Source organism: Phoenix dactylifera, unplaced genomic scaffold (genome assembly GCF_009389715.1).
Source record: "Phoenix dactylifera cultivar Barhee BC4 unplaced genomic scaffold, palm_55x_up_171113_PBpolish2nd_filt_p 000352F, whole genome shotgun sequence".
Taxonomy (NCBI): Eukaryota; Viridiplantae; Streptophyta; class Magnoliopsida; order Arecales; family Arecaceae; genus Phoenix; species Phoenix dactylifera.
The window spans coordinates 322,317-336,017 of record NW_024067810.1 but is presented as its reverse complement, the minus strand read 5'-3'; the positions used below and the strand labels follow the sequence as shown (position 1 = coordinate 336,017).

Below are 13,701 nucleotides of genomic sequence, written 5' to 3'. Positions count from 1 at the left end.
ATATGCTACTCAGTAAATTGTTTTGGCATTTATATCATGTTGTAGCTAGAATTAAGAACGGAGGTCGATCATCAGAGGGCCAAGCTCTAAAGATAACCTTAGTGCAACAACATAACCCATACTTGCAGCACAACCAATTCTGTCATAACCTTCAATTTCACCTAAATTCAGGAATATAGTGCTATTTGCACTCCCAAGCACCTGCACATACTCTTTTCAAAACCTACACATGCAAACTTCTCGGTTGTGGCAAAGTATAGCATCGGCAATGTTTTTGAGAATGAATGCAATGCCCAAAATGCCGTGGTTCAAATTCTAAATATAGAGTTCAGATTCTGAATATAGAGTTCAAATTTTCTCAATATAAAGTTGCTACAGTTCAAACTCTAGATATGAAGTCCCGAAGGCAGGCCATGCAGGAAGGAAAAGAGAACGGTTAAAACTTGATAAAATGCCAATATAAATGACAAATTCTGGCCTTGTTCATATAAAACATGCATTACTTCAGTTGGTCTGAAAGAATCCATATCTCAAAGCAAAAGAACATGTTTGAGGGATGATAAAGGCTAAATCTGGGCAATCACCAAGGAAGGAGCACAGCTCCACCATGACAATGACATTGGAAGACCTCCCAGCTCTGAAAACTGAGTCACAGCTGCAGCCCACAATTATGTGACATTAGTCTTTCCTGAGATCTATAAATTCACGCCGTATACCTGATGCATTGACGACGACTATTTCCAGTTTATCTCCCTGTAAAATTATCACAAAGAGATGACAGTGAGATCAAAAAAAAATGTGCCCAATAAACCGTCAGCAATGAAGCTTTTGATAGCATGACAACAATGAAATGGATCGAAGTGCAAAATCTGTGAACCATACAGTGTATATATCTCTTTCGGTTGCAGATGCGAAAACATCTTTTACCAAATCAACTGCATCTGATTCTGATAGCGGTGTCACAGGATCCTGTTCAGATTTACAAGCGAACTAAAATCCTTGATAAAATATCTGATATACAAAGTTGATGTGTTTGAGCTAAGCAGGAACCTTACCCTTGCAGGCAATAAGAGAGGACTAGGGGATTTAAGTTGGTTGTCCAAAACAGGAATGATGAGTGTTGACCCTGAGCCTTGGGCGCTGTACCCAACCCTTTCGTAGGACCCAACAGCATCATACGTAAACACACAGCCCTTCCCTGGTGAAAGGGTTTGAAGGAATAAGCGACACAGAAAGCAAAGCAAAGCAAAGCACAAAAATGACCGACCATACCTTCATTGTCAAGTCCACCTAGAACATTGAAAGCATAATATGGAAAGAAACGTTTGTAATAAAGGGTATTTGAGAGGAGTTGAGCCATTGCAGGGCAGCTCATTTGTTTGTTGTGTTGATGCTGATAGATCTGCACAATTGCCAGAATTAAATAAAAAGGTGTTGTGAAAAAAATCCTACTTTACATATTCAAGTATTGAAGGTACGAAGAGAAAAGATTCAAGACCATTGAAGGCCAAGGTGCCGCAGGAGTATAAATACTTGGATCTATTATATGTTAATATATCTAGATCCCCAGCAATCTTTTAAAAAAAGCAGCATTTGATGTGGAGTAAACATTAAGAACAACAATACAAAATTTATATGCGGTGACAAGATTCTTAAATTACAAGACAGCATGGGAAAAATCAAAACATGTAGACAAGCACCTAATGAACCTTGACATCAAACCCATATTCTTAAATAATTGTCTATTAGAGACACCATATTGCCAGCAGTATAAACTTTTTTTTTTTCAAAGAAAAACTCTATAATAGGAACCACCTTGTTGACCCCCTAATGGATTTTGATGAATACAAAACACTAGAGTATAATTCCATTTATCTTAACAATTTACTTGAGGATTTCATGTGTTTAATTAAGAATATTGTTAAGAAATGTCTAGGCAAGTTTCCATAATTTTATGAATTTATTGAAGAAGTTTTGAGCTGAAGAAAACAGATCAGGGACAGCCGAGACGTCTCCGAAAGTCTCAGAGACGTCTCTGGCACAAACAGGAAGAACTGGCACGACTGGAGACGTCCCCGGCACCTGCCGAGTCGTCCCCGCGATAGCGGAGTCGACTCTCTCAGTAGCGGAGTCGACTCTCTCAGAAGCGGCAGAAAGGCCGATTTCAAGTGATATGCGCGAGTCGTCTCCACAGTAAGCGGAGTCGTCCCCGCAAGTAAAAAGTAAACCTCCCGAGTCGTCCCCGAGGTAGCGGAGTCGGCTCTCTCAGGGTTTTCCAGAGGATGTCTTTTTCGGTGTTAAGGCAGCGGAGACGTCCCCTGAAAGAGCGGAGTCGACTCTCTCAGAGAATTCCAGAAGACATGTTTTTCGGAGATATAACAGCGGAGTCGACCCCGAAGCAGCGGAGTCGTCCCCATGCAAAAAGCGCAAACAAGCCGAGACGTCCCCATAAAGCGCCGAGTCGACCCCAAACAACGTCAAAAGTAAAATTTTACAGCCGAGACGTCTCGCGTTGAAGCGGAGACGTCTCCAGAGCGCCTGGGACGCGACTGACACCTTTTTGCAGGATGTTTTGAATTTCAAATCCCTTTAACTTTATCTCTAACGGCTATATTTGCTTTTTGGGCTATAAAAGGGACCTCTTAAGTGCTTCTCAATAACTTCTCACCAACCCAACACAAGATCATTCAAGAGAGAAGCAAGAGAGAGAGAGGTTCAAGGGAGTTAATGCATTCAAGTGAAGAAATCAAGTGCCTTCAAGCTTCCCAACTGATTTCAAGCTCGACTACTCTCTTCCGCTCAGGATTCAAAGCTCACACTCAAGCCAACGCGATCCACATCGGAAGAACCATCATCTCCCACGCTTCCAACGGCTAAAAGGGTTCTTCCGGGTTCTATTGGTTATCATTGTTATATTGGCTTATTTAGAGCTTTTAAATCCTTGTAAAACTTTTTCAATATTGTGCTTGTTCCAGTCAAGGGACTTGGAACAAGGGAAAGGCGTCCCAAGCCTAGGTTAAATTGGGGGTTATAGGGTTCGTTGTTAGCCCGGTGTAAAACAACGAGTTGGGTAGTGCACTCGCAAAACTACCGGACTGTAATCTTGGATTATAGTAGAAATTCCCAAAGGTGCTTTGGGGAGTGGATGTAGGAGCAGTGGAAGCTCCGAACCACTATAAAACCTCGTGTTTGCGATTGACTGTTCTCATCCCTCCATCTTTACTTTAGTTCATACATCTGCGTGTTTTATTTTTTAAATAGTCAAAAAGTTTTAAAACACCCAATTCACCCCCCTCTTGGGTGACCATCTCTGGGCAACACACCTAATTTTCTTGATAGTCAATAGTAGCCACCATATGAATAACCAGTTTCAGCTAAATGCACCCAGTTATAGAACTATATTTCAGTTACTATATCATGGTACATCAAATTATATTGAAGATAAATACACTTATATATCCATACATATCTCTCTCATAAATTTAAGAGTTATGCTGCCATAACCACCATCATTCACAGTGTATCTGAAGAGCCATTAGATCACCATCAAAAACTGATAGGATATTGCTTGTTCAGACCACAACATCAGATGAACTCAAATGGAGGATCACAACCATCCAGCATGAGCATTCTGGACGCATTGCAAGACATCACCTTGAAAGATTCACAGGTCAAAAAGTTAACATCCTAATATTTTCAGCTACAATCATGTCAGAATGGAGACCCTACAGACAAATTGGTTCTGTAGACAACGAACGACAACTAGAAATATAAGAAGCAAACCGAGCATTTTTTTTTGGGTCAATGCTCTGAAAGTCAAAGTGCAGAATCACTGTTGTATTATGGATAAGAAGATTACTAAGAATAGAAAAAGAGTTACTTGAGGCAATTTACCTCTCCTAGTTATCAAAAACAGACGAAAACGAAATGTTGCATAACTTTTGAGAAAGACCCTGATGGTATCATACCAGCAAGATGGATGGAGTTGCACAAAAATAGGTTAATGGTCCCAACCAGTAAGACGAGAATTCTAATGATTCATCTTATACATAAATATTATGCCGTGTAAGCTTCAAATATAAGGTTTACAAAGGCCATGCCCTAAAAATAGTCCGAACCATTGGCTCAAGCAAAACAACTCTTGGTACTTTTGACTAAATAAAATAAATAGAGGACATATGACTTGAGTCTTTCATGAATTTTTCATGGAATGTAAAATCAGTTAAAGCTTATTATTTTGGCTCATAGATTTGACACAGGTTGACATCACAAGCACCATAATCACCAAAAGAACAGTGAGGACATATTTCTGCAGACTGACCCTGGCTTGTGTTATCCCACAATTCCACCAAACATACCTGCAGTTTTATACTTCTCTTCATTAAAAATACAACTATACTGGCTTCTTCAAGACCTTGTGAAATGGATGGTTCTTGAAAAGAGGATAAGGTTTATAAACTCCTTAACAACCATTTCTACCACATATGAAGCAAGAGTTTAAGGGATTGTCGTCTTTCACCTGAGACCTTTTTCTTTTTGAATAATATCTGATATCTGAAGGTCATGCCCTAGGATCAAGCCCGATACTGAAAGAAATGATAAAATCTGAGTTTTTGCACTTAGCAGCAGCTTTGGCCTTAGTTACTTCAACTGGAAGCAGGAGAGGGTTCGGTTGCAGGTGCAGCGAAGCAGGTCTCTCAAAAAACAAAAGAAGCTTAGGCAGAAGGTGTGGGAATCTCTTGAGAGACTGGGAAGCAGAGTGCAGCACCTTAGGCAGGATATTTCGGCTATTATGGGTCTGACACATCAGATTTCTAAGAGCTTGCACGAGGGGCAGCAGCATATCTCAGCAGAAATAGAGGCATCACAAAATGACAATTCAAAAGAGTGGCCAAGAACAAGGACCAACATGAACAAGATATACATTAGTGGTAACCGATCAGAATATAGGCTTTGCGGATCTATTCTTTTCTCCAAAAGCTTCACCTCTGAGCTTTTAGTTCCATGGAATTTTTTTTCTTCTCATTTTACCTTGAGGAACCTTTGTACCAAGAATGCCGAACTGACCTGAACTAGGTGGTCTGCCCGAACCGAACCCACACCAGCCCAGGATGGTTCAGCCGTTCGGGTCGGTTCCTTTATAAAAGCTTCCCCACCCTTTCAATTGAAGCTTTGAGATCGCTCGTGCTCTCTCCCTCCCTCTTCATCGACCGACACCTCTCCCCTCTTCAACGATGCCGACCATGCCTCTCTCTCCCCTCTTCGAAACCCTAGTAAACTGTCTCTCCCTCTCTCTATTTCTCAAGGGTTCCACATGCCCCCTCTCTTCTCCCTTCTTCCATCTCTATTCTCACCCCCATCTCATCTCTCTCTCTCTATCTCTCTCTCTCCATGGTTGCCTCCTCTCCCTCCCTCCTCCGCTCGCCGGTGATTGCTGCCCCCCCCCAAATTTGAAACACTAATTTAAAAACCAAAATAAATTTCTCGCTTCTCCATCTGGTGCTAGGGTTAGGGTTCCTCCCCAACTGAAACCTAATTCCTTCAAACAAAACCCCCTCCTCTGGATTCGTGCCATCAAACCGCCGCCGCCGCCGACCCAATCCAGCGATTTCTGAAGTGGGACTACAAGTTGGGTTTCATCTCCAATATCAATTCCTTCTCCATCTCTCTCCGAGAACACCTCCGCTCCATCTTAGCCCTCCAGGACGAGCACAAGTGGATGTTCCGCCTCCACCTCAACGCCCTCTGTCGTTTCTTCTCCCTCCGCGAGCCTCATTGGTCCAAAAACCACTACCTCCCCCAATCAACTTCCAATCCATCTGTTACTACTCGAAGCCCAACTGCAAGCCCAAGCTCCACGCCCTCGACAAGGCCGAGCACGACCTCCTCGCTATCTATGACCATCTCAGCATCCCCCTTTGGCCTCTCTCTGATGGTGAGTCCTCTCTCTCTTCCCCCTCCATCTCCTTCCTCTCCATCCCTCTCCTCTCCCTTCTCGTGGTTCGTATCGCATTGATCGCTGGCTGGCACACCTGTTGATACTGATTCTTCCAACCTTTATACATTCTTTTATGAATCAACCAGCCGACCTTGGAGTTCCACTTGTAACAAACAACTAGAGAACTCCATGTAGATGTTGCACCCACCCTGGCAAGCAAACACTACTCACAAAGCAGGCAGCAACAACCATGAGAAATGACGACAACTTATCTCGACTTTTCTTTTATTTTCTCATGCAAAATCTCTTCTATTTCCCCCTCAGTCTATCACCTTAACAATTAAAGTTTCCCTTTTCTATCCTAGTAATCTTCTCTTACGTATTATCTAACATGTAGCTTATTGCCAGTTCTCGAAAGAAAGAAATAATTTTTACCCATGTATAGGTATGCACCTATATGCTATGCGTTTTTGTCCCTGGAAAGGGCAGCAGCAAAAGATAGTCATACTTCGATTGTTCTAAAAGTTCAAGGCAGGTTGGCACCATGCTTAAAGTGTATTAGCCTGGCAACCCACCAATACTATCATTTGCTATTTTAGTATCCTATTAAGTAGAAGGTTTGGTATCAGCTTGCATTTATGAAGCTGGCTCAGATAAAACAGTTTGTTCTGGTGGCAGTCAAGGTTAGCATTCAGCAAATGATGTGCTCTACTCAATCATTTTTATCATTTCCCTCATCAAGACATGTAGAGTTTGTAAAACCGATTAGCATACAACAACTTCTCACTTGAATGTTATGGGTCTATTCTAAATTGTTCCATAGTCAATGCTTTGCAGCTTACTGTCTCGTATATTCTTGTAATTTATCACAGATATTCTTTTACAGCATCTTTTCTGTATTTTTCACATGTACCTGCACTAGAATAACGTTACAAGGATTATGTAAACCATGAGTCAAATATAGCATAATGCTGATTTCAGTTTAACTTATCTTTTGTAAAGTTGTGCCTAAAAATGGACACAATTTCCCATAGCAAAGTTTTGCCTTCTTTTTTCATCTAGATGTTTCCAAAGAAACCTTAGGAGGTTGCTCCTTTGTTGGATGATTTTAATTTACACAACCAATGAGCTCTGTTTCCCTATGTGCCAACTGATCTTATATATTAACTGATAAACCCCTCTCTCGCTAAGAGCAACTATGACCAAGAATATAACATCAATAATGTTGATGTAGAAAGACATTCTCAAAACATGGTGGATCATGATTTGATTCATCAAGCTAACTTGATACAAAAGGGGCAAGGCCTGTAGGTGACACTGATTTTAAGGCACTCAACAAAATCACAATGACCGGATACAATTGTATTCAACAAACACATTGCTGATCCAACTGCTGAGTAGCCACACATATGCCGCGCACTCACATGAATGCACCCATGCCCACCAACCACAAAAGCCAATGGAGGTAAAGGAAAAGCAAAGGATTGAGAACAAAAAGAAATTAACAATGATGATGAAACAACATATAGTCTGCCTAAGGTCAAAACTTCATGAAAGTTGCTTCTTGTGACCCCAAATTACAATCACATCCTTCTGCAATCATATCTAACATAATAAGTTTCCACCATTGTCATCTTTCTCTTGCTGGCTTGCCACATCTAATTTTGCTCAAATCAAAAAGACCAATATCCACATCTCTACAATGTTCATGATAAAACATGGGTCATCTTTATTATAAAATCAATATTTCCGAAGTGGAGGCAGGAAGGTAATAGAGCAAATGGACTTTACACGCCAATTCTCAAGAAATAAGGTGGATGTTTAACAAATTTTTTTTTTTTGAAGAAGTGTATTGATATTATACACATGCATGCATGCACGCACAAAAAATATGAGTTGGACTACAAACTTTATATTAACTCCTTGTGAAAGGAGTAAACAATTATAAATCAATGATAGACCATTCAAATTGAAGATCCAAATTATGGAACATAATCTACACTGCGAAAAAAAATACCTAGAAACTAAAATCCTCCTATTTTAGTGGTCTCTAACCTATGCATCAAATCAGTATAAAAATGAACGGTATCAATTGTTCTAGTATGGTAAAATACGTAATAAGGACAAATAAATTGAAAATCCACATTATGAATCATGATCTACATATCTTAAAATATGACTAGATTTAAATTCACTAGATTTTAATGATCAGATTATAGCAAAACATAGTAAAACCATCCATTTTGACATCTACTTGATGATTAGGTTAGAACCATCGAAACATATGAATTTTGGTTTATAAGCATTTTTCTAAAATGCAGATCATGTCCATAGTTTGGATCTTGAATTTGAATATTGTATCTTGGTTTTAAATTGTTGACTCCTTTTCCAAAGAGTTAACATGATGTGTAGTCCAAGGTTTGCAATCCCAGTGCAGGATGCTAATATTGATACATTATTGATTTGGTACGGTACACACTCCATACCAAGCCAGCACCCAACCACTTTTTCCACTTTTTATCATGGTACCACTTGAAACCTAGCGATACGAGTCAATATCGATAGGTATGGTATGATATGCACCTCGATTTTGGGAGGTACTAAGCGATACAGTAGGGTTTGAGGTGGTACAGGTTGGTTCGAGGCCTATACGGACCCAGATGATATTTTCGTGAGGGTTCCAACCTGATATGGAAATGATACATCCTAAACCAAGCAGTTTGGGGTGATACGACAAACATTATCGTCCAAATCTCTCTCTATATATAGGATTGATAATGGGCCATCTCAAACTGACCCACTTCAGGCCCAGGCCTAGCCCCCAAAAAAATAACTACCAGTTCAGGCCCAAAGACTTCAATCCTAGTCTTGGCAGGGCCTGATTGACGGTCCAAATCATGAGGAGGCATCTCGAGCCCACACGGTAATGACCTACTTTTGGACAACGAACTCTTCCTCTGTTTAGCCAAAAAAAAAAAAAAGAACTCCTACCCTGATCCCCACCCCCACCTTTTCGCCATCACCCTTCTCCTCCATTGTCAGTCACCCACCTTGTCCTTTCCTCTACTGCTCACCATCACGGCTCCCTCCTCCATTGGTCATTGTCAGCCTTTCCTCGACTACTCACCACTCTTCTCCACCCCTCATCATTCCTCTTCTTTGCCACTTACCACCCTCCACTCCTCTCCACCACTCACCACTCCTTTCTTACCATCTCCACTGCTTGCCCTGCCCCACTGCTCGTCCTCTCCATCGCTTGCCGCCACCCTTCATCTCCCCACAATGACAGCAACCACCTCAAGTTTAGACTCACAAGAATGGAACAAGATAGGAGGAAGGAAAATAGAGGAACTAGGATGTATGTGTGTGTGTATGTATGTATGTACCTACATTACAAGGTTTTGCTTTTGTGTATGGACTTGATTATCATACCAAGCATTGGTAAGAACAATCTAATATTTCACATTTTAGATGTCCACAATGTAAAGGATTCGAGAGTTGCCTTTAAGCTTGATTATTGTCAAATATGTTAACAATGAAAATTCTAACACTATATATTCCGCTAGTCTTGAAGAACATATATCAAAAAGTTGCTAGCCTTGATATGACATCATGGTGTTCTTAATTACCTGTGTGTGCCTATATCTATATAGATTATAGCCTCAAGGCACCATGTAAAAGCCTAACAAAAAGATGAGCCTTGGATAACGATTGTGCCTTCTTTAAGAATGATCAGCAGTTTCATAAGACACCACAGGTCTGACTATTATTGGAACAATCTTAAGCCTCATCTGCATGCAGTGATTGAACAATACTCAAGATGCACGTGTATGCTTCAGTCCACATTGTTCAGAAAAAAAGCTGTAAAAGACTGTAACGGATGAAGAATTGGTTGCAACAAATTATCAGAAATACATCTTTTTTTTATAAGTTTTCGTTCAATAAAGACTCAGGGATATCAACTTTACAACAGGCTAAGAAGTGTCAGAAGGAAAAGGGTGAAGACTCTCTAGAAATCTCAGGTATGTAAAATCCGATCTGTGAATAATTAGTATACTTGGAATCTGTAGATCCAATAAGCTAGAAGTGATAGAGTGTAGTTCATACTTTATATGACTTAGACTTAATCCTCATGGGCATCCAATGATGGAAGCATTCTCTATGCTTCAGCCACCAACGTCCAACAAATCAGAAACAAACTTCAAAGAAAATTTAGTGTGATCAAATATGATTGCAAAAGATTATTTAAGCCATAATTGTGGCATTTATTGTTTGATAAATATTTAATAACAAAAAAGCTTGAAATAATGATGCAAGTAGCTACAAAATTATTTTTAGGTACACCTCATCAAATCCATAAGGCTTCATACAGCTGAAATGCATAATGTCCAATAAGTCAAAATCTTAAAATCTTATATGCGAGAATCAAAAGTTTGGCATGAACATGGATATGCAATTCTCATGACAATATCTTTCAAATATTATTAAATATGTCTAATGGTCAAAAAAACACATGGAATTGCCTTAAGAATAGTTCAAATATGTAACAAGTAAATGGAGAATGCAGTATCATTAGAATCTTCTGGTAACTAACCAAGTGCCTAGCAGCCAAGTTTTTTTGCAAAGCTTTTATATCACCTTGGAATCCAGAAGATGCCAATACACATTTTTCTGCCCTATATACACGAACAAACAAAAATAAAGTAATCAGGGTGGAAGACTCAAGAGTTTACAAAAAACAAATATAGCAACAGAAATATGTTCCTTTTCATAAACTAAAAAGCCACATAGTCACCTTAGGAGTAAAATAGAGATTCATCGCCCAAGTAAAACAGGTAAAATTAATCGCCACTCACTATTCACATAAGTGGAACCCATGTGAAGGCAGGGTTCTTTTGTTATGTCTCTTCACATTTCTCATTATTACTAAAGCAATGGCTCTCACTAAGCAAAACACCATAGATGCATGCGTCATACGATAGGGCTTCAAAGTTAGAGTCAACTCTGAGTCTTGGAATAGTAATATATTGCACTAAAATCAGTTTTTCGCAAAACTTTGATTGATTTATTGGTTCTTCTTCCATAAGGCAGAAGAAATTCTGACGAGGGTTTGTCCTTTGGATAACGGAGGAGCCACGAAAATAGAGATTAAACCCTCAGACCTCCTTTTTCAATTTTGTTCCAGATGTCAAATTTATGTCAGATTTAAAATTAATCCCACCAGTTATGAACCTACGATCAGATTCCATCAAAATAGCTGGGAAAGAAAGTTGATTCTCGCTAAGCCTGATTTACATCATTGATCCATTAAAATATGACTTGTCAAGGTATTCATAATATGGATCTTGAACTGAAGCACATAGAGAAGCACAAAATTAAAAACAAGTGCATGATTCCCATGGAACATTTGATCAAATAAATCAAGGAGTTTTGGTACAATTTTTGAATTTTCAGCAGCCCACATCAAAATCAATGCAGAAATTTCAGCACAAAAAGGATAACCAGTAAACATTAAAAAAAAATAAACTTGTCAACAAGTTGCTAGCAAGATGCAAGGAGATGATATTCTCTGGGAAGACAAATTGGATGGATGAACTGATGAACCGCAATGTAAAGTCCAATGATGCACAGTAATCATGAAGGCAGAAGGCTCAATCAACTGAAGATTTTATGGTTGAATTACTGACAAACAAAATCCTTAGGAGATTTTGATGCAACTCTAGGGTTTCTAGGCTCTTTAAACTAATTTGGAGGCTAAATTGCTATCAAAGTTTTCCAATTGCCCCCAGATATGACCAGTTGTTTAAACAAATCTCAATATTCTGCACATAATACTGGATGACCAGAAAGCAGAATCTATTAAAACTAGAATATGGAGCACTGGAATAAAGAGATAGGATCTAAATATTTGAAGCAAGAATGGAGCAGGAGAAAGATGCAGCAGGAGAAAGAATGGGGAAAAGCTGAACTAAAGGAATATGAAGAAGATAAAGTGTAAGAAAAGGTTAATCGTAAAAGACAAAAGAAATAAGATGGCAAATAAATGTGATCACCATCTTGAAAGAAAAAAAAATAAAATCCACCGTTCAGGAGGGCACTTGCACAGAAATTATGACCCTTGAGAAATGCCAGTTATCAAATTCAAGCACTATTCAGTAAGGAAGTAGTGAGAAAAGGTACAAGAAAACAAAATAGACATATTCGACATTTCTTTCAGATTTTTGGGTAAATATAGGTAATCTTTGCTAACACATAACCAACACTCTTAAGAAAAATGTAGCATGTAAAAGAAACAAAAATGTCTAATGATTTTAACTAGTTTTGCTTGAAATACTAAGTAGCTTAACTATTGCCCATACTCATTGTGCCCTAGGATGAATTATAAATAGATCTGCATGCTGTTTTAAACACATAAGAAGTCAGAAATAAATCATTGTCAGTAAAATTACGAGATGGCCCATATAAACCATCAAATTTAACTCCTTTTGAGGGGATTATTCGTTATATAAATTTTCTTCTGCAGCCAGTGGTTTCTTTCCCTGCAGAAAAAGTCCATTCGCGGCATAATCTTTATCTCTACAAAGCCAAAGTTAACCATTTCCTTTAACCTTCTAACTAAGCTCACATAAATTAGATGCGATCTTAATGAATTGGTTATAGATTACAAAATCCGTATCTTAGAATGCATAATGTGAAAAATCAAAACCTCAGCAAACAAAATAATCAAAATATTGCATCAAACCCTAAACTAACCACTGAAAAGATAACCAAATTTAATGAATATTACGAGCTTGAAATCGATTTAAAAAGAAGGAAGAGGAGAGGCGCTGTACAGCTTGCAGATCTTGGAGTAGTCGCGGGTGTAGATGCTGTATCCGATGGACAGCCTCGTGTCAGCGGCCACCACGCAGTAGTCCGCTCCCGCGATCGCTACGCATGTGCTGCGGATCAGACGGTCAATGTTAGGAGATGATTCCAAGAACAAAGAGAGGAGATGGCCGGAGAGAGGAAGGCGTTACCCTCCGTTGTTCTCGTACATCCAGTTCCGACTCAAAGCCATGGCGGTTGAGGTGGGGGGAGGAGGATGAGGGGATGAAACAGGGAGAAGCCTGAAACCGCTGGGTTTTGCTTGCTTTTGCTTCTCCTTCGCTAGGGTCTCGTTTCTCTCTTTTATTCTTGTTGGGAAAGAAAGGTTTTGTTTGGGTCTGTATAACGGGTCGGATTCGGGTCGGACCTATGTCACATCCGAACCCAGACAGTATTCAGGCCATATTTTTTTTAAACTCAGGTCAAGTAGAAAACGAAATATCTAACAATCGAACTAGAATTTTTATTGAAGAATCTTATAATACAGGCCAAGTATGATTGGCCATATAACAGCCATTTAATGGGCTTCACTATTAGTTTTTTTAAAAAATATACACTACTCCAATAGAAGGCAATGAATTCAAATTGGCCTTTAGGGCTCGTTTGGTTCGCGAGAAGTATTTTTCCTCCTAGGAATATAATTTCTGGAAAACAAATTCGTAGAAAGAGGGTGCCTAGAAAAGTACTTTTAGCATGTTTGGTTGACCATGGAAAAGTAACAAATTTTCAAAGTACTTATGTTTGGTTGGCCATCCACTTTCCTAGGAAAGTTATGTATAATTTCTATAATGCCCTTAATAAAAATTAGGTCTTTAATGCTGAAAGGTCTTTTTGGAAAAAAGTAAAAATAGAGTGATTCTCGCCTCATGGGAAAGTAACTTTCCCATGTTTCTCAT

General features: G+C 39.3%; 1 protein-coding gene across 1 annotated transcript; it reads right to left on the bottom strand.

The window, feature by feature from the left end:
* Window positions 1–320: 320 nt before the first annotated feature.
* Window positions 321–13,117, bottom strand: LOC103717402 (proteasome subunit beta type-1). The gene is made up of 7 exons (XM_008805775.3): window positions 12,958–13,117; window positions 12,772–12,879; window positions 10,533–10,614; window positions 1,273–1,402; window positions 1,056–1,198; window positions 883–969; window positions 321–753 (listed from the first exon to the last, which is right to left on the bottom strand). Exons 1-7 carry the CDS (start codon window positions 12,996–12,998, stop codon window positions 679–681), a joined length of 666 nt encoding a protein of 221 aa, XP_008803997.1. The 5' UTR covers window positions 12,999–13,117; the 3' UTR covers window positions 321–678.
* Between the last annotated feature and the right edge of the window lie 584 nt (window positions 13,118–13,701).